Consider the following 21,389-nt stretch of genomic DNA (forward strand, 5'->3'; position numbering starts at 1 on the left):
AAACTCCGAGTGTCTTGGGGGAGGTAGATGGCAGAAGTAGTAAATAAGGAGAAAGAGGAGAGGGTGTTTTGGGGAAGAAAGCGGAATGAGAGTGAGTTGTTGTAGGAATCTGGGAATTGCAATAAAGGCTGTGCATTTGCATCTCAGGCGTGTGGGTAGTCTCTATCGTCATATCCAAAGTACGCAGCTTTCTTCCTCTTCCTCTTCCTCTTCCTCTTCTCATCATCACCACCTGTCGTCAATGGCGGATCTCAAGTCAACCTTCCTCAACGTTTATTCCATCCTCAAGTCCGACCTCCTTCACGACCCTTCCTTCGAATTCACCGATGAATCCCGTCTCTGGGTTGAACGGGTACTTCTTCCCTTCCCGATCCCTTGGGATCTCAGATCCTATTTCCGATCTTTATCGTTTCTCGATTCTCCTTCTATCTTGTTCTTATGACAATGCTGATTCTGTCTTTCTTTGCAGATGCTGGATTACAATGTACCTGGAGGTGAGAGCCTCTCTTTTGCATTTTATCAATCTTAATTATCTACAATTTTGACACCTACTGGTTTCTCTTCTCCAGGGAAGCTCAATCGAGGTCTCTCCGTCGTGGACAGCTTCAAACTTTTGAAGGAAGGCAAAGATTTGACGGAGGAAGAGGTTTTCCTCTCTTGTGCTCTCGGTTGGTGCATCGAATGGGTATGTAAAGATTCCCCTTTTTGACATAAGATTCCTCTCTTTTTCTCTCTCTTGTGTCATTGTTTCTCTCTCTCTCACTCTATTCATCGTCTTTGCAGCTTCAAGCTTATTTCCTTGTGCTTGATGACATTATGGATAACTCTGTCACACGCCGTGGCCAACCTTGCTGGTTCAGAGTTCCTCAGGTTTTTCTCCTTATCATATACTCTCTCACGCTGCAAGATTAAAGACCACTAGAGAGAGAGAGAGAGTCCTCTAACACAAATGTTCCAGGTTGGTATGGTTGCCATCAACGACGGGATTCTACTTCGCAATCACATCCATAGGATTCTCAAAAAGCACTTCCGGGGAAAGCCTTACTATGTTGACCTCGTTGATCTGTTTAATGAGGTAATTTTTTTTTTTTTGGGCAGATCTACACTCTTTCCACAACCGAAGCACATTGGGAATAGTTGTCCTAGTTTATTATTATTCCTTTTGCTCTGTTTAGGTAGAGATGCAAACAGCTTGCGGCCAGATGATAGATCTGATCACCACCTTTGAAGGCGAAAAGGATTTGTCCAAATACTCTTTGCCAATGTGAGTCAAGTGTAGGCATTGCAATATATTTAGAAAAATCGTCTGGTCTAATGGATGATGAAATGAAGGATTGCACATTTTCTGAGTGGTGAAATGGTTTTCAACATGTAGTCACCGGCGTATTGTCCAGTACAAAACGGCTTATTACTCATTTTATCTCCCTGTGAGTATGGATTCTCTCCTTCCCTTCTCATGCTTGGGTTCACAGGAAAGAGTAGTCATGCTAATATTCCCATCATTGCAACGATAGAGAATTATTATTTTAGATCTTCTGTAACGAGCTGTGGTTTCCTTCTCAGGTTGCTTGTGCGTTGCTTATGGCGGGTGAAGATTTGGAAAACCATATTGATGTGAAGAATGTTCTTATTGACATGGGAATCTACTTCCAAGTGCAGGTAGTTCGTTACTAAATATTCATGAGAGCTGTTTGATAACTTTCAGGAAGTTGAAATCCGTTATTTTTGTGTAGGATGATTATTTGGATTGTTTTGCTGATCCCGAGACACTTGGCAAGGTTTTCACTTCTGCAAACACTTAGTTATTCACACTGATCTGAATGTATTAACAAGTGCTTATTTGATGCTAGCATATTGGAATCTATAATGCAGATAGGAACGGATATAGAAGATTTCAAATGCTCCTGGTTGGTGGTTAAGGCATTGGAACGCTGCAGCAAAGAACAAACTGAGATATTATATGTAAGATTTTTTTTACTTGTTTCCCAAAATGTTTGTATCCTGTTTGCAACCTGAAAGTGGTTTTGTTCTGGTATCCTAGGAGAACTATGGTAAACCCGACCCATCAAACGTTGCTAAAGTGAAGGATCTCTACAAAGAGCTTGACCTTGAGGTTTGAAACTAGTGGAACCTCAGTGATATGATGTAAAACATGATGTGCTCTGCTAATTTGATATGATTTGATGTGAACATGATAGGGAGTGTTCATGGAGTATGAGAGCAAAAGCTACGAGAAGCTGACGGGAGTGATTGAGGCTCACCAAAGTAAAGCAATCCAAGCTGTGCTAAAATCATTCCTGGCAAAGATCTACAAGAGGCAGAAGTAGTCTAAGCCCTCCAAATTTCCTGTATTTTCCTCCAAATTCTTCTTCGTTGGTGATTTGTGTAATTCTGTTTAAGTGCTCTTCATTTTCTTAAACTAATGTGTCATTTCCTCTTTTATTTATTTGTAATTTTTTTCGTATTATTTTTTTAAGAAGGATTGACTTTCTCATAAATTTATGAAAGCTTATTTTCAATTTTAGAAATTAGCTTAAAATACTACAAAAACAAGTTATAATTATAAAAATACAACTTTGAAAAGAAAAAAAAAAATCGCAAAGTTGATGTCAAGTTTATGAAGGAGTAGATGTTTATGAAGGGGGTTTTCAAAGTTTAGAAATGGTTTCCAAATCATTCACGAATCTTTCAGAAATTTTTAGAACTTCCCAAAAGTGTCTTAAAGTGTGAACAACCGTTAACAAAATAAAACTACTGAATCGTATTTGGGAGAATGGACAAAGTGTAGGGACTAAGTACAAAATTATTTTCTGGTTAGCGTTGGCAACAAAAGAAAGAGAAACCCTAGTCAATTCCATCATTTGTATTTCGATTTTGGGATCATGTGAAGGAGGAGTTAAACAGTCCCTGCTTCAGATTCGAGTTGCAGAAAGAGAGAATGTATGGAAGATCAGGTCTTGACAGGTTTAAGAAGTCTCAAACTTCGGAACCTTTCTCGGTGTCTGCAAATCCTCCAGCGAAGCCAGTAATTCAACACTTTTCCCCGGAGCCGGCGCAACTGCCATCGGCGGCGCAAACTCAGATTGGAGCGAGCCAGTCAAGTTGGCATCCCCCAGATTGGGCGATTGAGCCTCGTGCCGGCGTCTACTCTCTCGAGGTTGTGAAAGACGGCCAAATCCTTGATCGGATTCATCTGGATAGACGGAGACATATCTTCGGGAGACAGCATCAGACTTGTGATTTCGTGCTTGATCATCAGTCTGTTTCGCGCCAGCACGCCGCCGTCGTTCCCCACAAGAACGGCAGGTTTGTGATTGGCTTTTCATCTCTTTCTTAAAGGAGCTTGCTTTGGCAGCTCTTGTATCTAAATCATTGTAAAGAGTTCTTTTTTCGTGCAGCATCTTTGTGATTGACTTGGGATCAGCTCATGGTACATTTGTTGCGAATGAGAGATTGACGAAAGATAGTCCTGTAGAGCTTGAAGTAGGCCAATCCTTGAGATTTGCTGCCTCAACAAGAGTCTACATTCTGAGAAAGAACAGTGAGGCTCTCTTTACTCGCCCTCCTCTTCCAGCCGAGATTAAGCTTCCACCGCCTCCTGATCCTTCTGACGAGGACGCTGTTGTTGCATACAACACATTGCTCAATAGATATGGTTTAAGCAATGGAGAATCGGGTTGTAAGTTAGGCAAAAGGAAAGAGAAGGCTGGATCAGAAGCTGTGGTGGGTAAGAGGATGAAGAGACTACGAGTGAGCTTTAGGGATCAACTAGGAGGAGAGCTTGCTGAGGTTGTTGGGATATCAGATGGAGCAGACGTGGAAACAGAGCCTGGTCCGATAGGTGTCAGAGAAGGGAGCTTGGTCGGGAAGTATGAATCACTGGTGCAAGTGACACTTATACCCAAAGGCAAAGGGAAGGAAGAGAAAGCTTTGACAGGAACCAGAGGTGTGACTGATAGACTCCAGGAAGCAATGAATAAGTTAAAAGGGGGTCCAAGAGGAGGGATTTATGATGATCTTTACGGTGGTGATTCACTTACCAAGGCGGTTGGTACGTCATGGGCTTCTGCGAGTGAACAAGCAGCTAAAGATAAAGAAGAAACTAAACGTGGAAAGGTAGAAGAAGAAGAAGATGATAACGACGATCTGTTTGGTGACTGACTGAGTTTGAACCCGAGATTTAAGCTCCTCTTCTTCTTCTCCTCTAATGTCTACATCCCATTCCAGGCAATGGTAATGTTGTATCCTCTTTGTCATTCCAATGGCAGCAGCAAGCAAACAGAGCTCTAAGCCCAGGCCCATTGTCTTGTGTTATAAAGTAAGAAGCCTGAAATTTTGATATAAGACTGAGCAGAGTTTGGTCATTCTAGTTGGGTCTTAACTAAAAGATAGATAGTCATTACAAATAGTGTGGAGAGTAGAGAGTAGGGCCAATGCAAATGGAGTGCGTTGGATTTGACCATTAGTGACTTACAATTCTCTCCTCAAGGCAGACAAATTCCATCAGAAGAGGACATTTGTACTCAAATACCTCTCCTTCTATTCTTTCTTTTTTTCACTTTTGCCTTTTTGCATTATTAAAATAGCACACTAATGATGTGGGTTGACTTCCCCTCCCCCACAACAACAGAGATTCCATTGGGGAAATGGACAACAAGTAAAACACTTGTACAAATGGTAATCTGGCGCTGATGCTTTAAAGTTGTGACTGAAGAGGGAAGGTATTGGTCTAGGGATCCATGCATCTTTGCTTTGGGATTTGCTTTATGACAGATAATATAAAGAAGAAAGAAGATAAATGTGGTGCAGCCAGTTTCCCTTTGATTAAAACTCTCTTTTAAGTTAAGCCTACCCAACTCCTACTCTTACTCTTAGGGTGGTCCATTGTATTTATAATAAGAGTAAACTCATTTGTAAATTAATTGCAGTAGGGAAGGTAGAAGACCCACTTTTGTTTCTTCACTTTCTTTCTGTTTGGTGAGAAGTTGTTTTCCTTATGCAAAAGATGGAACGCATGAACGACACTTGTGTCTTTGCTTTTTAAGTTTTGGTTGTGGCTACTTTCTTGATTCACTTGCCCACTTCAACCTTTAATACTACTACCTCCATTCGTTTTTTTCTCTTAGTTATTTTCAATCGTAACTTAGAAGGAGACCATAGAGTCACAAACTCCAACTTGTAGCTTACTAGCTGAATAGCCTATATATGTATATGTGCCGATTTTTCTGGTTTTCATTTTCAGACCAGAATAAGTATGAAGGAAATACATATCAGACACCATTTGGAGACTGAGTCCATGCGGGGAGCAACAAGTGACGAGGCCGGGACCCTTGTTGTCATTCAACTCTCTTTCTCTCTCTTCGGATATAATCTCTCTCGCATTTTTTCCAATTTGATCATTACCACTTTCACATCTCTCTCTCTCTCTCTTTATTGCTCGCCATCTCTTTATCTCCTCTCCTTCTTCCTCCTCTCACATATCAACTTTGAGCACACAAGTTTTATGGTAAATCAATCATCCTTTTGCTTTATCTTTTTTTTTCTCTCTCTTTTGGTATTCATAAACTACAGGTGTGTGATTTACTCATTTAGCAATACAAGTGAATAAAACTTCGACTTGAATATTTAATTTTCTTTCTCTATTTTTCTCTCTCTTTTTAGCTAAAGTTTTGATAACTTTCTCATCATACGTTCCTCTTGAACGCAGAGAAGTCTAAGATGAAGTTCATGAAAATCGGGACAAAGCCTGACACTTTCTACACTCAAGATTCTTCAAGGTTGTTCTTCCATCTCTCTGCCTCTAGTTTCTCAAGTCCCATCTTTCTGATAGATTTTATTTATACTGCAGGATTTTGATAACCGACACACCCAACGATCTCGTTATTAGAATCGACAGCACCACTTACCATCTCCACAGAGTATGTTTCCATTGACTTTATTCTTGTGGCAATACACACACCCACACACATGTGTAATATACTTGTGTGATCGTATGCAGTCTTCTCTTGTTCCAAAATGTGGGCTGTTGCGAAGGCTTTGCACTGACTCAGAGGAGTCTGATAGTGTTACCATAGAGCTGAATGACATACCTGGAGGAGCCGATGCGTTTGAGCTGTGTGCTAAGTTCTGCTACGGCATTACCATCAACCTCTGTGCTCATAACCTTGTGAATGCCCTCTGCGCCTCCAAGTTTCTTCGGATGTCTGATTCTGTTGACAAAGGAAATCTGTTTCCAAAGCTTGAATCTTTTTTCCACTCCTGCGTTCTCCAAGGCTGGAAAGATTCCATCGTCACTTTGCAGTCCACTGCTAAATTGCCAGAATGGTGTGAGAATCTTGGAATCATCAGAAAATGTATAGATTCGGTTGTGGAGAAGATTCTCACTCCCACTTCAGAGGTTTTTGTTCATTTTTCACTTTTGAGTCCCGGTTATGTTCTTGCACATCCATTTAATCTCTCTTTTCGTTTTGCAGGTCTCCTGGTCTCATACATACACCAGACCAGGCTACCAAAAGAGAGAGCACCACTCTGTTCCAAGAGACTGGTGGACGGAGGACATATCAGACCTTGACTTGGACTTATTCCGCTGTGTTATCACAACAGTCAGGTCAACCTTCACGCTGCCGCCTCAGCTCATCGGTGAAGCTTTGCATGTATACACTTGCCGTTGGTTACCATACTTCAAATCAAACAGCCCTTCAAGTTTCTCTGTTAAAGAAAACGAAGCAGCACTGGAAAGGCATAGACGTGTTGTTAACACAGTTGTGAATATGATTCCTTCAGATAAAGGGTCGGTTTCAGAGGGTTTCTTGTTAAGACTTGTTAGCATAGCGACTTATGTGGGAGCTTCTCTTACGACAAAGACAGAGTTGATTAGAAAAGCTGGTCTGCAACTCGAGGAGGCAGCTCTTGCAGACCTCTTGTTGCCTTCACACTCATCCTCTCATCGCCATCGTTATGATACCGACTTGGTTGCTGCAGTTCTCGAGAGTTTTCTAATGCTCTGGAGAAGACAGTCTTCTTCGCATCTTTCTAGTGACAACAATCAGTTGCTGCATTCAATCAAGAAGGTGGCAAAGCTTATCGACTCCTATCTTCAGGCAGTCGCACAAGATGTCCATATGCCAGTTCCCAAATTCGTGTCTCTTGCTGAGGCAGTGCCCGACATTGCACGGGAGAGCCATGACAGGCTTTACAAAGCAATCAACATATATCTCAAGGTATCAGATGCTTTGGCCTGCTACAAGCTATGGTTGACAGTCACACCAGTCTACTTTGAGCAATCATCCATTTTAATGCACAGAAACTGCATACAGTACTTTGAACTGAAACACATTGGTTACATTGCAGGTGCATCCCGAGATAAGCAAAGAAGAGAAAAAACGATTATGCAGAAGTCTTGACTGCCAGAAATTGTCTGCAGAGGTACGTGCACACGCTGTGAAGAACGAGAGGATGCCATTAAGAACGGTCGTCCAAGCCCTCTTCTTTGACCAAGAGAGCAGTTCCAAGGGCGTGTCAGGTCGATCAGAGATCCACGACCTCTTCTCAAGAGGTAAAGAGACGCCCATGGATGAACAAAGCATGATGCACAAACTTAACCTAGGTCCAGCTGAAACAGCTTCTATAGGGAAAGCTAAGAGCGTACGTGAGGGAGGAGGCAAAAGAGGAGAAGAGAAAATCACATCCAGTACAGAACCCAAGAAACTAGTGCGGCAAGGAACAGGATCAGAGCATAGGCGTCATGTAAGTAGAGACAGGTAGTGGACCAAACGTGTTAAGCCACAGAAGTTCAGTCTCTTGTTTGCAATCACCAGGTTTCTGGTTCTTTTTTTTTCTTTATAAAAAGAATTGATGATAATTGTAGATGGTTCAATTGGCATTATTTGTATTAATACAGTGCAGAGCCCAAGCTCCTTGCTCAACCATTTTTCTTCAGCTTATATGCTCAAGAAAGCGATTCTGCAACTACCATCTTTGTTTCAATATTTTACCCATTTCTCATCACTCACCTGAAATCAAGCATTGTTCGACACTCAAATGTCCTTTGTTTGCTATATTATTGAAAATTACTGTTATTTAGATAGAGACATACAGATAGATACCATAGAATCACGTGAACTAAGCTTGTAAAAGAGTAAGGAGGATAAATAGAAAGGAAAAAAAAACACTCAATTTTAGTAAGGGGGATAGATTGCCTTGATAGTTGCATTGTTTTTGATCATACACAAGAGATTATAACTATAGCTTACAAGATCTTCGCTTCACTCTCTCATTCTTTCCTACCATCTAACCTTCTCAAGGGTCTCACGGTGCTTGCCCCTTAACATTTCTTTTCAAAATCAGGCTGGTTTGTGACTGAGCGCACCCACGCCCACTTGTGGCAACTCGTGTTCACTTCATTCTTAGCCTGTGCCACCTCCTCCAATGGAATATAAGCATAGTTCCCATTGACCGGGCCAGACACGAACCCTGTGTAACCAGCCATGATTCCGTGGATAGCCGAGTGAGCCAAGAGCGTACAATACAAGTTATCCGTAGCATTTGCAGGTACAGCTCTTATCATGTAAGTGGGATCAATATACTTCACAGTGAACAGCTCCCCTGGATGATCTCTCCCCCACCATTCCTTGAGCGCTGACTTCAACCAAACTCCAACATCCAAGAAAACTAAGTTCCCAGATTCATCCCTCTCTTGTTTCTGCGTCTCATTCCTTGGGATCATCTCTTGTCCAGCCCCTTCAGCCACAACAAGCACGGCGTGCTTATTATCTTTCAGTCTCTGCTCTAGAAACTCAAAAAGACCTCCTTTGCCTTCAAGGTAGAAACCCATCTCAGGGATCAAACAACAGTCCACATCACGGCTACTGAGAGTGGCGTGTAGTGCGATGTGCCCAGTACTTCTCCCCATTAGCTTCACTAGCCCAATGCCATTGATCGCACTCTCGGCCTCCACGTGAGCTGCAGATATAGCCTCCTGAGCCATCTCCACCGCCGTTTGAAACCCGAATGATCTATCGATGATGCCAACATCGTTGTCCACTGTTTTCGGAATACCTGTGATTCCCACCTCCATTTTCCTTCGGCTTACTTCCTTGAAGATCGCGACGGCTCCACGCATCGTCCCGTCTCCTCCTATTATATAGACCTGATGATGATAAACACAACGAAAGAGGATTTGCTTTTAGTGATTCAGTGAAGCGTTACTCAATTGAGATTGATCAAATCAAAATCATAGAGAGTGAAACGGACCTGGTTATAACCTTTGATTTGGATCGCATCGACGATTTTAGCGAGATCGAAGCCGCCACGGGAGGTAGCGAGGACAGTGCCGCCTTTCTTGTGCCAATTATGAACAATCTTTGGGTTTAGCTCGACGGCTTCCATGGAATAAAAGCCTCTGTAACCAGCTGGAATCCCATAGATCTGTCTCACACCGTAAAGCTCCCAGAGAGCAACCACAAGCTCTCTAATGACGGTGTTCATGCCCGGGCACAACCCACCGCAAGTAACGATCGCCGCCTTGACAGATGAAGGCTCGTAGAGGATCTCCCGGCGAGGACCGGCTCTGTGGTAGGCGACGAGTGGCTGAGAGTCGGAGGAGAGGTCGTAGACGACTTGGGAGAGGATGACGTCGGAAGGATTGATGTAGAAGCCATGAGAAGGGTGGAAGAAGGGATTTTCTTCTAGTGGGTTCCGGCGTTGACGGAGGCCGGTGAGTGATGGGAGCTTTTTGATGATAGTTGCGTCGGTCATCGGAAAAATCGAAGAGAAGAGAGAGGTTTGTGGTAATGGCTGAGCTCAGGAATCAAGAAGAAAATGAGGATAGTAAAATCTGTGTTTTTCAGAGTGGCAGATTGGGAAAATAATATCTTATAGTGAGATATTTATTTTTGGAATAATCTGATGAGTCTTTCCCTTCTGCAAATAGCGTCTGACCAACGAACGATTTCCACCGTCTTCTTTTAGGAAAATCGAATCGGAACGTTTGGAAGGTACATGGCGGAGACGTGGCAAGCGCAGCCGTGCAGACCCCGACACGTCGCTTGAGGGAAATCGCTTTATTTCATTTAAAACATTATTATATAAATAATGGGCTTGGGCTTTTACAAAGCTCAAACGAAAAAAAAATTTGCTAATGACTTATTAATTCTATTTTTAAAATAAAATAAGCTGTAATGGTACTCTATATGTTGCTTTATAAATAGAGAAATGAACAGTTGCTCTATATTTAGAGCAATACTATTTATACCTCTATTTTTAGAGTATAATTTTTTTATTTACAAAACAATCCTCTAGTTTTAATATATTTTTATTTTATACTTAAACAATAATATAAATAACAATATAACACTGAATTCAATTTATACTACTAATAACTTATTATAAAATTATTTTAACTTAAATTTTAACAACAATATATATTTTAAATTTTTAAAATTTTTAAATTATTTCAACTCAAAATAAAATAGAAAGAATATTTTAAAATTTTCAAAAGTAGGAAGTCTTATCAGCAATTAATTTTAAAGAATAAAATATAATATTTATTTTTAGAGTCAGAGAGATGTTTCAAATTAATCTTAGAACACAAGGATAGTGAAGAGAGGAATGCAACTCTTTTTGCAACAGAATAAAGAAACAGAGAGAATGTGTGGGTCCAATCTTGTCTCCCTTTTCTTTATTGGTTTGAAAAATTTGTGCGCCTCTTGAGCACTTCTTTACAAGAAAGAGCAGTCAAAAACACAAGAAAGCGAAAGAGTCGGTCAATTTTTTATTTGAAATTGCCACCTTTACCCTTTTTTCTCCATGATGTCTCTTAATAATAACTTCAGGCAGAAAGAATGTTGGCCGCTACTATCTTCAAAGTTCAAACAGTAGAGTCATCCCTCGAGAGATAGAGAGGTAAAGATTCTTTGTCGTCTTCCTTTGTCTACTCGTTGCAATGGGACGAACAATTTCAAAGCTGAGGACGGCTACTAAGCAATTGGTGTTGGCTGCCTTTCGTTCTCTTTCTCTTCTTCATCCTCAGGTAATCTGCTTTTCTTCCTTTCTTTTGCTTTCTATCTGGATTTTCATGAAGTTTCCTTTTTTGGGTTTACCTATTCAAACTCAATGATAGATGTGTGGATTGTTTTACATGTGAAACAGAGTTCCCGGGGATGCACAGTTATTATAAAGCAAGATAAGAATTGTTCTCTGCCCCATCAACTTGACGAAACCATAGATAAATCAGACTCTAGTAGCAACACTCATTCTTCTTCTCCGGTATCACCCTCACATTTTCCTTACTTTGGTTTTAGCTTACATGTTTTTTCCTCATAGGTGTCTTTGTTGCTGCAGCAGATCTTGTGCGCTATTTGTCTAGAACCTCTGAGTCATTGTAATGAAGCTATGTTCACGGGACAGTGCTCTCATTCCTTTCACTTTTCGTGCATTGCTTCCAATGTAAGTCATGGAAGTGTCACTTGTCCGGTTTGCCGTGCTCACTGGACCCATCTCCCACGCCTGTCCAGACGCCAACAAGAAGACCCTGCTCTTCGCATTCTCGATGATTCCATTGCCACTTTCCGCATCCATAGGTCCTCTTTCCTCCGCTCTGCTCGCTACGACGATGATGATCCTATCCATCCTCCTTCTTCCACAAGTTACCCTCGTCTACATTTCTCTTTAATCCCTCTCACAGTCGTTGCCCGCAACTTGATCTCTTATCCATCCCCTTCCCATCTTCACCAAGGTGCTTATTCTCCATTACACATGTGTAGAAATGGGTTGGACACAAACCATAATCAGTTAAACACTCTGTTTTCTCCATCAGTGCGGCCAAAGCCACAAGATTGCCAATGTTTGTGCAAGAGAAATGCTTACCTCTCAGTGAGACTGGCGAATCCACAACCCATTGACTTGGTCTTGGTTGCGAGTCCTAGCGGGCCACATACTCGTCTTCTCAAGCAGGCAATGATATTGGTAACCTCCTCCCTTCGACCGGTTGATCGTCTAGCCATAGTGACCTACTCGTGTGTCGCTGCACGTGTGTTTCCTCTAAAACGCATGACCTCATGTGGAAAACGGGCAGCTCTTCGAGTGATTGACCGTCTCTCCTATATGGGACAAACTGATCCTTGTCAAGCCATCTTTAAGGGCATTAAAGTACTCAAAGATCGTGCATACAAGAATCCACGGTGCAGCATTCTACATATCTCCAGCGATCCTATGAGATCATATTATCCAAGCAGCGTCATGCAGACGGGTTTCATGGTCCATAGGTTTCACGTGGGATTTGGTGCTGAGACTTGGGGTTTTGTGATGCATAAGCTGGAAGAGCTTTTAGAAAAGGTGTTGGGAGGAGTAGTGAGTGATATCCAGCTGAGATTTGGGATGGAAGGGAAGATTGTTAAAGTTGGCGAGTTGAGAGGAGGTGAGGAGAAGCAAGTGTTGCTAGATCTTGGTGTGCATTTTAATGTTCGTCTCTGTTATAGCTATGTTGAAGGAGACACTGATGAGTGTGTCAGGAGAAGAGGAGAGACGACATTGAGCTTAATTGACGACAATGAAGGGGTAAAAACCGATGAGTGTGACTATATGAACACCACTAGTGTGAGAAGAAGCATTAATACTGAAACTTGGGACTATCATGATCCTTTTATGGCCAGAAGATGGGCAAAGCGGTTGCATGAAACTAGTAATTATTCTTACTTGTGAACTTTCTCAAGATTGCTTCTGTACCAAGAATTCATGATTGAATCAACACTAGAAAAGTACCTGCGAGGCTTTTCATATATTTCTCTTAAATATAATTGTTATTGTTACTTGTCCATTCTTGTCTGTACTCAATCAATCACCCGTATGGCAGGATATGTATTTGGCTTGAAAAACCAAGTACTTGTACTTGTTAAGCAAGTACTTGTATTTATATTTGTTAAGACAAGTAATAAGTTGTAAATTTTTATTATTTGCAAGTACAAGTCAAGTATCAAGTAATAAAAAAAAATTAACTACCTAACTTGTATTATTTGATTTATCCTCTTTATCTTCTTCGACTTTTTTTTTTTTCATTCTAGGTTTTCTTCTTTTATCCTCTTTGTCTCTTATTCTTACTAATCTTGTGTACGTATTTTTCATCTTCATCTACTTCATTTTCTTTACATTTTATTTTTTCTTTTTACTCCTATTTTTTTACTATTTTTTATTGTTTTTTAACTCTTTTTTTCACCATCGTCGTTTTTTCCATTCTTTTTTCCAAGTTTTTACTCTTTTTCTATTTGATGAAAAATAATAATTATAAAAAGTCTATCTATTAGTTGAGTCATTAACTTTAGTTTTAGTGTTCTTGTTTTCATTTAAATGAAAATTAATTATTATTTTAAAATGCATGAATTAATTAAATTATTAACTTTAATTTTTATTTTTTGCTGATGTGGATACCCTATATGAAAAGAAAACTCTCCTATTATATATAAGATTTGTTACTCGTTTTTATGTAGGACAAATTAATAATTATTGATTTTCCTTTGTCCCACATCGACAAAAGAGCTCTGGAACAAGTTAAAAATATCTATATATAATGAGAATATGCATATATTATCCCCTTACCGTATTAAGCTTCATCACTTAATACCGTATTAGGATTTTTGATAACCATTTATTGGGCTTTTATTTAAAATGGGCCATATCCCCAACAAGTTTCTTGATGTTCTACTACTTTATGTTATTGATTCAGGAGTTGAAAACGCACTTGTTTCTCATATGATTTCCTTTATAGTTCCATTCGTAAATTTGACAAGATGCAATGATCAAGTGCAAAATGTGAATCCTGTTTGACGTTTGTTGAAAGTTGAACATTCTTTTGGTTCCTTGCTCCAACATATGAAAATGCTCTGCAACAAGCACCAAATATGTCTTACAATTACCGGAGGGCCATTAGCATATTGGGCCTTGTTTAAAGTACAATATATGATTGGCCTTCCGAAGCTACGTATTAATATGGATGGATATTCAATCGAATCATCCAGCAAAAGAGCAAAAACTGGCTAACATCAAAGTTGGAATGGGAATCTAAACGGAAGAGAATTATATTATGCCGGAGTTCTCGCCGGCGAGATGTAAACGTAACCAAAAGTTTAATAAGAATAAAATAAATAAAAAGTGCAAGGCTTGGAGGTGGAGGTTCCGTACGTGAGATAGAAATGGAAAAGTAAAATTGAAATGGTCAATGAAAAATGGAAAAGTCAAATCCTCAAAGCCTTCCTCAACCTTGACGCGGAATGAATAATAAGTCTCCGGCGACATTCATCTCTCTCTCTCTCTCTCTTTCTATAATACGGCACCGCCATAGATTGGATTCAAGGACTTGAGAGTTAAATCAATCAGCTTTATTGTGAATGATTCTCTTAATTTGATTTTTGTTGCTTGTGATTTGTGTGATCCGTCTTTCAAAACCTGCCACTCATTAATGGCGGGCCCTCTCTCGTAAAGACCATCCCTTTCCAAAGTCTTGCTCCATTGTTCTTTCCTTCTTTCGAGTTTTTTCTTCCCCATTTCGTGTTTCTGGGGAACTGGGTTCTTTCCTCCTACTGACGATCGAGCCCTCGTCGATTTCATTTCTGTGAATCCCTCTAGGCGGGAGAGATGAAGCTTCAGGTCCGAGTGTTGGAAGCGAGGAATCTGCCGGCGATGGATCTCAACGGATATAGCGATCCCTACGTCAGATTGCAGCTTGGAAAACAGAGGTCGAGGACCAAAGTAGTGAAGAAGAACTTGAATCCCAAATGGGCTGATGATTTCAGCTTCGGCGTCGACGATTTGAACGAAGAGCTCGTCGTCTCTGTTCTTGACGAGGATAAGTACTTCAACGACGACTTCGTCGGGCAGGTTAGAGTTCCCGTTTCCCAAGTTTTCGATGCAGAGAATCAATCTCTGGGCACTGTATGGTATCCTCTTCTCCCTAAGAAGAAAGGTTCCAAAAAAGATTGTGGTAAGCCCTCCTATCTCTTTCTCTGTGTGCTTTTGACTATATTGAGCTTGTCTCTGTGTAGTATTTAGGCAAAGTTTGGAAATTTAGTTTTCATGGTTGATCCATCCTGTCCAGGTGAAATACTTCTTAGGATATGTTTCAGTCAGAAGAACTCGGTTCTTGATTTGAACTCTGATGGCTCTCCTTCGAGGACTCTTGAGTTGGGACTGGAGTCTCCTGCTGATCCCTCCACTTGTGCCTCTCCTTGTAGATCCGAAGATGCTTCATGTTCCAAGGATTCGCAGAAAACCTTTGCTGGTCGAATCGCTCAGATATTCCAGAAGAATGCTGATGTTGCCTCACCTACACAGTCGGTCAGTAAGAGCATTGACACGTCTGATCCATCATCTGAGGTCTCTAGATCAATCTTTTCCCTCGAGCTGTCTGAAGATGAGTCATCTCCTGCTGCTTCCTTTGAGGAAGTAATGAAGGCCGTGGAGTCGAGAGATCAGGGGAATGAACCTCCTAGTAATCTACCAGGTGGGATCCTTGTGGACCAGTTGTTTATGATTTCACCATCAGACCTCAACACAGTGCTTTTCGCATCCGATTCGAGTTTCTATGCATCATTGACTGAATTGCAAGGGACCACTGAAGTTCAAATAGGACCTTGGAAAATTGAAAATGAAGGGGAGAGCGTTAAGCGGGTTGTAAGTTACCTCAAGGCTCCAACCAAACTTATTAAGGCTGTCAAAGGCACAGAGGAGCAGACATACCTCAAAGCAGATGGGGAGGTTTACGCTGTTTTGGCAAGTGTTACCACTCCTGATGTCCCATTCGGAAGTACCTTCAAGGTTGAGGTGCTTTACTGCATCTCTCCTGGGCCTGAGCTGCCTTCTGGGGAGAAATGTTCCCGTTTGGTAATTTCATGGAGATTGAATTTTCTTCAGAGCACCATGATGAAAGGTATGATAGAGAATGGAGCCAGGCAAGGTCTAAAAGACAGCTTCGAACAGTATGCCAACTTATTGGCTCAAAATGTAAAGCCTGTGGATTCAAAGGACATTGGTCTGAATAAGGAGCAAGCTCTCTCTTCCTTGCAAGCGGAACCCCAATCAGACTGGAAATTGGCAGTACAATATTTTGCTAATTTCACTGTATTCTCCACTTTCGTGATGGGTGTTTATGTATTTGTCCATATTGTGTTTGCCTTACCTAGCGCAATCCAAGGCCTTGAGTTTAATGGCCTTGATTTACCGGATTCAATTGGGGAATTTGTTGTTAGTGGGGTTCTCGTTCTTCAGTGCGAAAGAGTATTGCAATTGATTTCCCGTTTCATGCAGGCAAGAAAACAGAAAGGTAGATATCAACGACCATTCACTTGTGGCCACTCATTGCTAGCCTTCTGTGTGTGTCTGACTGATCATTAACTACCAATTTCAATTTATAGGCAGTGATCATGGCATTAAAGCGCATGGAGATGGTTGGTTGCTAACTGTTGCTCTGATTGAGGGTGTCGATTTAGCAGCTGTAGATCCAAGCGGGCATTGTGATCCATATATCGTATTTACTTCCAATGGGAAGACGAGGACCAGCTCCATTAAGTTCCAAAAATCTCATCCTCAGTGGAATGGTAACTGGTTCCTCTATGGTTTACTTATGTCTAGTTATCTTAGTGGTAGCATGAGTCTTGTCCTCAAAACCGACTTTTTATCCACTTGTTGATTCAATTCTTGAATGATTTGACTCTTTGATTTGTCACCATAAGTTTTGTTGAGGGTTGGGATCTTGTTTGTGCAGAAATATTTGAATTCGATGCAATGGCTGATCCTCCTTCTGTACTGAATATTGAAGTTTACGATTTTGACGGACCTTTTGACGAGGCTGTCTCACTGGGACATGCCGAGATCAACTTTGTGAGATCTAATATATCTGATCTAGCGGATGTTTGGATTCCACTTCAAGGGAAACTGGCTCAGGCTTGTCAATCCAAGTTGCACTTGAGGATTTTCTTGGATCATACAGGAGGTGGAGATGTTGTTAGAGACTACTTGAATAAGATGGAGAAAGAAGTGGGCAAGAAGGTATGTGGCTACTTCTTTACTCTCTATTAATTAAATCATATAATCTGCTATTCTTGGTGCGCGTTCTTATGGGATGAATGGAATTTTCAGATTAACGTGCGGTCTCCTCAAACAAATTCAGCCTTTCAGAAGCTCTTTGGTCTCCCACAAGAAGAATTTCTGATCAATGACTTTACATGTCACTTGAAGAGGAAAATGCCTTTGCAGGTGACAGAGATCTTTTGATGTACATCACAATTTTTTTGAACAGCATGCTCTTTTCACCACCTTTTTTTTTCAAGTATCAAACATTTAGTTAGTTTTGTTTCTGCAGGGTCGTCTTTTCCTGTCTGCAAGAATTGTTGGCTTTTATGCAAGCCTTTTTGGTAACAAAACGAAATTCTTTTTCCTGTGGGAAGATATAGAGGATATTCAAGTGCTTCCTCCAACTCTTGCTTCGATGGGGAGTCCCATTATCGTCATGACTCTCAGACCAGGTAGGGGAATGGACGCGCGGATAGGTGCAAAGACACATGATGAGGAAGGCAGGCTTAAGTTCCATTTTCACTCATTTGTGTCTTTCAATGTGGCACAAAAGTAAGTCACAAGTCTTCCTTGATGATTTATTTGCTATTTGATTGCTCGCTCTTATCAACATCCTACATTTCTGTGCCTCAACCAATATGCTTAACTCTTGGATATGCCCATTTTCTTATCTGAATATGAAAATCGGTAGTGTCCTGTAGTCTCATCCTTCTAGACATGTTCAGAGGTGGATGAAGTCCTGCTTTTTAGACAAATGAACAACTATTCTGATAAGATATAGACTTTGGACTTGTTTTGTGTTTACTTAGGACAATAATGGCTCTGTGGAAAGCAAAATCCTTGACCCCAGAGCAGAAAGTGCAAGCTGTTGAAGAGGAATCAGAGCAGAAACTCCAAAGTGAAGAGAGTGGCTTGTTCTTGGGTGTTGATGACGTACGATTCTCTGAGGTCTACTCTTTGACTCTCTCTGTTCCGGTGAGTTTTTCTCTTTCATCGAGAGCTATAAAGCTTTAAGCAAGAATGTATTTGAGATTTGAATATGGTCTCACGCAAGTCTCTGATAACTCTAGGTAAGTTTCTTTATGGAGTTGTTTGGTGGAGGCGAAGTGGATCGAAAGGCAATGGAGAGAGCGGGTTGCCAGAGCTATTCATGCAGCCCATGGGAGTCAGAGAAGGCTGATGTGTATGAGAGGCAGACATACTACAGAGATAAGCGGATATCACGGTATAGAGGAGAAGTAACAAGTACACAGCAAAAGTCCCTTGTGCCAGATAAGAACGGTTGGCTTGTCGAAGAGGTCATGACTCTCCATGGAGTTCCGTTGGGCGACTATTTCAATCTCCATCTCCGATACCAGATGGAAGAAGTAGCGTCAAAACCAAAGACAACGTACGTGCGAGTATACTTTGGGATTGAATGGCTAAAGAGCAGTAGACATCAGAAAAGAGTGACAAAGAACATCCTTGTAAATCTACAAGATCGGCTGAAGATGATATTTGGATTCTTGGAGAAGGAGTATGGCAGCAGACAACAGCAGCAAGTAGCATAATACAGTTAGACTTTGGTCTGAAAATGGATTTTCCGGAGTAATATCCATTATTCCAGTTTGAAAAGGTTGCTCTTGTACGCACACAAACAGCCAAATGAAGGAAGAGATGGAGTTGAAGCTCAAGCTCAAACCCATACGTTCCTTATTCTTCTTACGTCATAAAAAGATGACTTGTTGTCTGTAGTGAAAAGAGCAGAGCTTTGTGATTATGTTGATGCTCTGCCTAAACCTCTTCGAAAATGATTAAAATTGTAGTCGCTTCGTGTGTTGTTTCCTTGAATTTTCCATGCTTTCCCTTAATACTATCTTTTCGGGCGGGCACAATTATCGTCCGTACTCATTATGCCCCGTCAAAACCAAGTAATTGTTTTGATCAAGAATATAAATATGTTAAAAAAATTACTTACAAGTATAATGCAAGTATTAAGTATTAAAAAAAAGTTATTATTTGATTTTATTGATTCGTTATTCGTTTTTAATCTTTGATTTTTTTTTAATTTTGTCCCACATCGATTACCACATAAAAAATGAAAGAAAAATCTATTTATAAAAAGATAAATAAGTTGCTAGACTTTAATATTTAAAGATTTTAAAAATTCAAATGTCAAAATATTAAATATTATCATGGATTTTAATTAAATATAATTTAAATTTTTTTTAGTATTTTATTTATATGTTTACAAGTAACGAGACAAACCAAATAACTTGTAAATAATAAACTTCTAAGTGAGATATTTGAACGGGCGGATCAAATATCAACCAAAAATGGCAAGTATTTGTCTCCAGCTGCTCGCGGATAGTAACGACAAAAAAAAAAAGCTCGCGGATAGTATCAATTTGGGCCTGGTTTTTGAGAGAGTGTCAAACCCCGTATAAGGCCCATTTAGTATACAGTCTAAAGTAAAAGTCTAATACCATCTCCGGCGTTTGACGTTCACACTCTCCGACCTCACACTCTCCACCTCTCTGCCCCATCTTGCTCGGCAGTAGTCATGTCGGAGAAAGGAGGAAAAGGGATAAAATCTTCTCTCAAATCTCCTTCCAAATATGGTATCGTATTTCGAAGCCTTTTCATAAGTTTTGTTTTTACCTTTTTCTCTTGACATTGTCTTAGACTTGGTTTTGGGGTTTTTGGTGTAGGATCCGGCAAGGATGATAACTCAACCAAATCTAAGAAGACGAGGAAAGTCCAGTTTGATCCTCTAGGTTTTCCTTTTTCTTTCTGCTCTGCTTCATTCCAAATAAAAGTCCAAACTTTTTTCGTGTGATATTTATAAATGTTCATCTTTTGTGTTCGTGTTAGGCACATCGGATTCTAAGTATAAGATTGTGCAAGACTCTGATTACCAATTTCAAGGATCTTCTGCTAAAGGTTTCAGTTGTTCATTTGTCGATGTGCTTACAATTTTTTGTCTTGGCTGTTCACATTGTGTATCATTTTGCTTAAACTTTGGCCTTCTTTGACTAAAGGTGGGAAAGGAACCAACGCTAAGAAAATTACTCGGTCCAAAGAATCTCAGCCGCTTGAGCTCAAGACTGAAAAGGGTTTGTACATCTGCTAATTGCTCTGTCAAAGCCCGTCTGTGCATTATGTTCATTCTGGTTGGTACATGGTAATATCTGTTGATACTGTGTGATGGTCTTTGCAGAGCTTCCAGAGAATGCCAAGTGTTTGATGGACTGTGAGGCTTTTCAGATTCTAGAAGGCATCAAGGAACAACTAGCTGTGTTATCTGACGATCCTAGCATAAAGATTCCTGTGTGAGTAACATTCACGACATTGTATTTTTATATCCATGTAAGGAAGGTCTTGGGTTCTCTAACATGCGGTTTGTTTCCAGATCTTTCAACAGAGGACTGGAGTACCTGAAACTTGGTAGTTGCTACACGAACCCTCAATCTGCCAGACAGATCCTTGAGTATCCTTTTTTAGCTGCCTTCATCTTAGATGCTGATTTAATATCGTTTCCTATTTGATTCGATTCTGTGTTTATATAACTTAACGAGTATGATATCAGACCTCTAAAAAAGCATGGTGTCTCTGAAGGCGAGGTAGTAAATTCTCTCTACCAAAGAGCCTCAATTCAGACAACAAACCCTTGAGCACCTTCTAATTTTTTTGTCTTGTTATGTGCAGCTGTGTATGATTGCAAATGTCTGCCCAGAAAGTATTGATGAAGTTTTTGCCTTTGTTCCATCCATGAAGGTATGAGTCTCGTTCCTTAGAATCAAGTGTATATTTTCCGGTTTTCATCTCGAATTTGTATAGCAAAAAAAAGCCAACTTAGTTTTTTTTTTTTGCTTTGTGGATTTATCCAGGGGAAGAAAGACAAGATCAGTCAGCCTTTAGAAGAGGCATTGACGAAGCTATCCAAACTCAAATGATCTACTTAAGGGAGTAATTGCTAGATAATGAATAATTCGCACTGATGAATGGTTTAACCGTAGTAGTAAAGATGTTTTGGTTGGGTTAGGGGGTTTTGGGCATGAATTGCATCAAGTAAGATCGGTCTTGTAAATGATCTAATGCTGTCACAACTACATTTTCTGTTTGTTTTAACCTGTTCCTTTCTTAAAAACTAGCAATACAGTTGTATGGAATGTTCTTAATCTTGCAAAGACAAGTAACTCTTGCCATTTTCATCATGCAACAGAGTTCATTCCAGCAAAAGAAAACAGATAGCAAACTGAAAGCAAGTGGTTTTCAACAATTTAAATGTCCAAAAACTAGAAAATGCGAACAGAAAACATGTAAAATGCTGATCCAACGACACATCATAA

General features: G+C 40.4%; 7 protein-coding genes across 8 annotated transcripts; 6 read left to right on the plus strand and 1 right to left on the minus strand.

Annotated features, from left to right (window-relative positions):
• Positions 1-24: 24 nt before the first annotated feature.
• On the plus strand, positions 25-2,519 carry LOC18016179 (farnesyl pyrophosphate synthase 2). The gene is made up of 12 exons (XM_006398417.2): positions 25-352; positions 470-494; positions 570-685; positions 784-870; positions 959-1,075; positions 1,176-1,264; positions 1,376-1,427; positions 1,564-1,659; positions 1,734-1,778; positions 1,873-1,962; positions 2,042-2,113; positions 2,199-2,519. Exons 1-12 carry the CDS (start codon positions 86-88, stop codon positions 2,325-2,327), a joined length of 1,185 nt encoding a protein of 394 aa, XP_006398480.1. The 5' UTR covers positions 25-85; the 3' UTR covers positions 2,328-2,519.
• Positions 2,520-2,875: 356 nt separating this feature from the next.
• On the plus strand, positions 2,876-5,096 carry LOC18016063 (protein phosphatase 1 regulatory inhibitor subunit PPP1R8 homolog). Its single transcript, XM_006398418.2, has 2 exons — positions 2,876-3,306; positions 3,399-5,096. Exons 1-2 carry the CDS (start codon positions 2,939-2,941, stop codon positions 4,159-4,161), a joined length of 1,131 nt encoding a protein of 376 aa, XP_006398481.1. The 5' UTR covers positions 2,876-2,938; the 3' UTR covers positions 4,162-5,096.
• Positions 5,097-5,249: 153 nt separating this feature from the next.
• LOC18016064 (BTB/POZ domain-containing protein At5g47800) lies at positions 5,250-7,962 on the plus strand. Of its 2 annotated transcripts, XM_024155218.1 has the most exons (6): positions 5,250-5,506; positions 5,708-5,777; positions 5,849-5,918; positions 5,999-6,397; positions 6,474-7,220; positions 7,351-7,962. In XM_024155218.1, exons 2-6 carry the CDS (start codon positions 5,719-5,721, stop codon positions 7,762-7,764), a joined length of 1,689 nt encoding a protein of 562 aa, XP_024010986.1. In that variant the 5' UTR covers positions 5,250-5,506; positions 5,708-5,718; the 3' UTR covers positions 7,765-7,962. The 2 variants fall into 2 exon arrangements, with proteins under 2 accessions (XP_024010986.1, XP_006398482.1); XM_006398419.2 differs by lacking the exon at positions 5,250-5,506 and having other exon boundaries at positions 5,704-5,777.
• A 219-nt stretch (positions 7,963-8,181) lies between these two features.
• LOC18016065 (ATP-dependent 6-phosphofructokinase 2) lies at positions 8,182-9,947 on the minus strand. The gene is made up of 2 exons (XM_006398420.2): positions 9,253-9,947; positions 8,182-9,148 (listed from the first exon to the last, which is right to left on the minus strand). Exons 1-2 carry the CDS (start codon positions 9,754-9,756, stop codon positions 8,324-8,326), a joined length of 1,329 nt encoding a protein of 442 aa, XP_006398483.1. The 5' UTR covers positions 9,757-9,947; the 3' UTR covers positions 8,182-8,323.
• A 972-nt stretch (positions 9,948-10,919) lies between these two features.
• Positions 10,920-12,760, plus strand: LOC18016066. The gene is made up of 3 exons (XM_024155309.1): positions 10,920-11,029; positions 11,149-11,265; positions 11,344-12,760. The coding sequence occupies exons 1-3, from the start codon at positions 10,943-10,945 to the stop codon at positions 12,697-12,699; spliced, it is 1,560 nt and encodes a 519-aa protein (XP_024011077.1). The 5' UTR covers positions 10,920-10,942; the 3' UTR covers positions 12,700-12,760.
• Positions 12,761-14,275: 1,515 nt separating this feature from the next.
• Positions 14,276-18,964, plus strand: LOC18016067 (C2 and GRAM domain-containing protein At1g03370). Its single transcript, XM_006398422.2, has 8 exons — positions 14,276-14,971; positions 15,086-16,309; positions 16,401-16,583; positions 16,751-17,034; positions 17,125-17,241; positions 17,348-17,610; positions 17,868-18,033; positions 18,129-18,964. Exons 1-8 carry the CDS (start codon positions 14,626-14,628, stop codon positions 18,606-18,608), a joined length of 3,063 nt encoding a protein of 1,020 aa, XP_006398485.1. The 5' UTR covers positions 14,276-14,625; the 3' UTR covers positions 18,609-18,964.
• Positions 18,965-19,534: 570 nt separating this feature from the next.
• Positions 19,535-21,243, plus strand: LOC18016068 (DNA-directed RNA polymerases IV and V subunit 4). Its single transcript, XM_006398423.2, has 9 exons — positions 19,535-19,658; positions 19,749-19,814; positions 19,912-19,980; positions 20,079-20,153; positions 20,258-20,369; positions 20,450-20,527; positions 20,627-20,660; positions 20,746-20,814; positions 20,928-21,243. Exons 1-9 carry the CDS (start codon positions 19,601-19,603, stop codon positions 20,991-20,993), a joined length of 627 nt encoding a protein of 208 aa, XP_006398486.1. The 5' UTR covers positions 19,535-19,600; the 3' UTR covers positions 20,994-21,243.
• Positions 21,244-21,389: the final 146 nt, after the last annotated feature.

This window comes from Eutrema salsugineum, unplaced genomic scaffold (genome assembly GCF_000478725.1).
Source record: "Eutrema salsugineum unplaced genomic scaffold, Eutsalg1_0 scaffold_20, whole genome shotgun sequence".
Lineage (NCBI taxonomy): Eukaryota > Viridiplantae > Streptophyta > Magnoliopsida > Brassicales > Brassicaceae > Eutrema > Eutrema salsugineum.

Coding starts and splice junctions, on each gene's coding strand:
- LOC18016063 (XM_006398418.2), top strand. CDS start 2,939: ATGTATGGAAGATCAGGTCTTGACAGGTTTAAGAAGTCTCAAACTTCG. Junction 3,307..3,398: donor GTTCCCCACAAGAACGGCAG/GTTTGTGATTGG, acceptor TTTTTCGTGCAG/CATCTTTGTGATTGACTTGG.
- LOC18016066 (XM_024155309.1), top strand. CDS start 10,943: ATGGGACGAACAATTTCAAAGCTGAGGACGGCTACTAAGCAATTGGTG. Junction 11,030..11,148: donor TTTCTCTTCTTCATCCTCAG/GTAATCTGCTTT, acceptor CATGTGAAACAG/AGTTCCCGGGGATGCACAGT. Junction 11,266..11,343: donor ACACTCATTCTTCTTCTCCG/GTATCACCCTCA, acceptor TTGCTGCAGCAG/ATCTTGTGCGCTATTTGTCT.
- LOC18016064 (XM_024155218.1), top strand. CDS start 5,719: ATGAAGTTCATGAAAATCGGGACAAAGCCTGACACTTTCTACACTCAA. Junction 5,919..5,998: donor CCACTTACCATCTCCACAGA/GTATGTTTCCAT, acceptor GATCGTATGCAG/TCTTCTCTTGTTCCAAAATG. Junction 6,398..6,473: donor TTCTCACTCCCACTTCAGAG/GTTTTTGTTCAT, acceptor TTCGTTTTGCAG/GTCTCCTGGTCTCATACATA.
- LOC18016067 (XM_006398422.2), top strand. CDS start 14,626: ATGAAGCTTCAGGTCCGAGTGTTGGAAGCGAGGAATCTGCCGGCGATG. Junction 16,584..16,750: donor ATCTCATCCTCAGTGGAATG/GTAACTGGTTCC, acceptor TTGTTTGTGCAG/AAATATTTGAATTCGATGCA. Junction 17,035..17,124: donor AGAAAGAAGTGGGCAAGAAG/GTATGTGGCTAC, acceptor TGGAATTTTCAG/ATTAACGTGCGGTCTCCTCA.
- LOC18016065 (XM_006398420.2), bottom strand. CDS start 9,756: ATGACCGACGCAACTATCATCAAAAAGCTCCCATCACTCACCGGCCTC. Junction 9,149..9,252: donor AAATCAAAGGTTATAACCAG/GTCCGTTTCACT, acceptor TATCATCATCAG/GTCTATATAATAGGAGGAGA.
- LOC18016068 (XM_006398423.2), top strand. CDS start 19,601: ATGTCGGAGAAAGGAGGAAAAGGGATAAAATCTTCTCTCAAATCTCCT. Junction 19,659..19,748: donor CAAATCTCCTTCCAAATATG/GTATCGTATTTC, acceptor TTTTTGGTGTAG/GATCCGGCAAGGATGATAAC. Junction 19,981..20,078: donor TCAAGGATCTTCTGCTAAAG/GTTTCAGTTGTT, acceptor CTTTGACTAAAG/GTGGGAAAGGAACCAACGCT.
- LOC18016179 (XM_006398417.2), top strand. CDS start 86: ATGAGAGTGAGTTGTTGTAGGAATCTGGGAATTGCAATAAAGGCTGTG. Junction 871..958: donor GCTGGTTCAGAGTTCCTCAG/GTTTTTCTCCTT, acceptor CAAATGTTCCAG/GTTGGTATGGTTGCCATCAA. Junction 2,114..2,198: donor ACAAAGAGCTTGACCTTGAG/GTTTGAAACTAG, acceptor TGAACATGATAG/GGAGTGTTCATGGAGTATGA.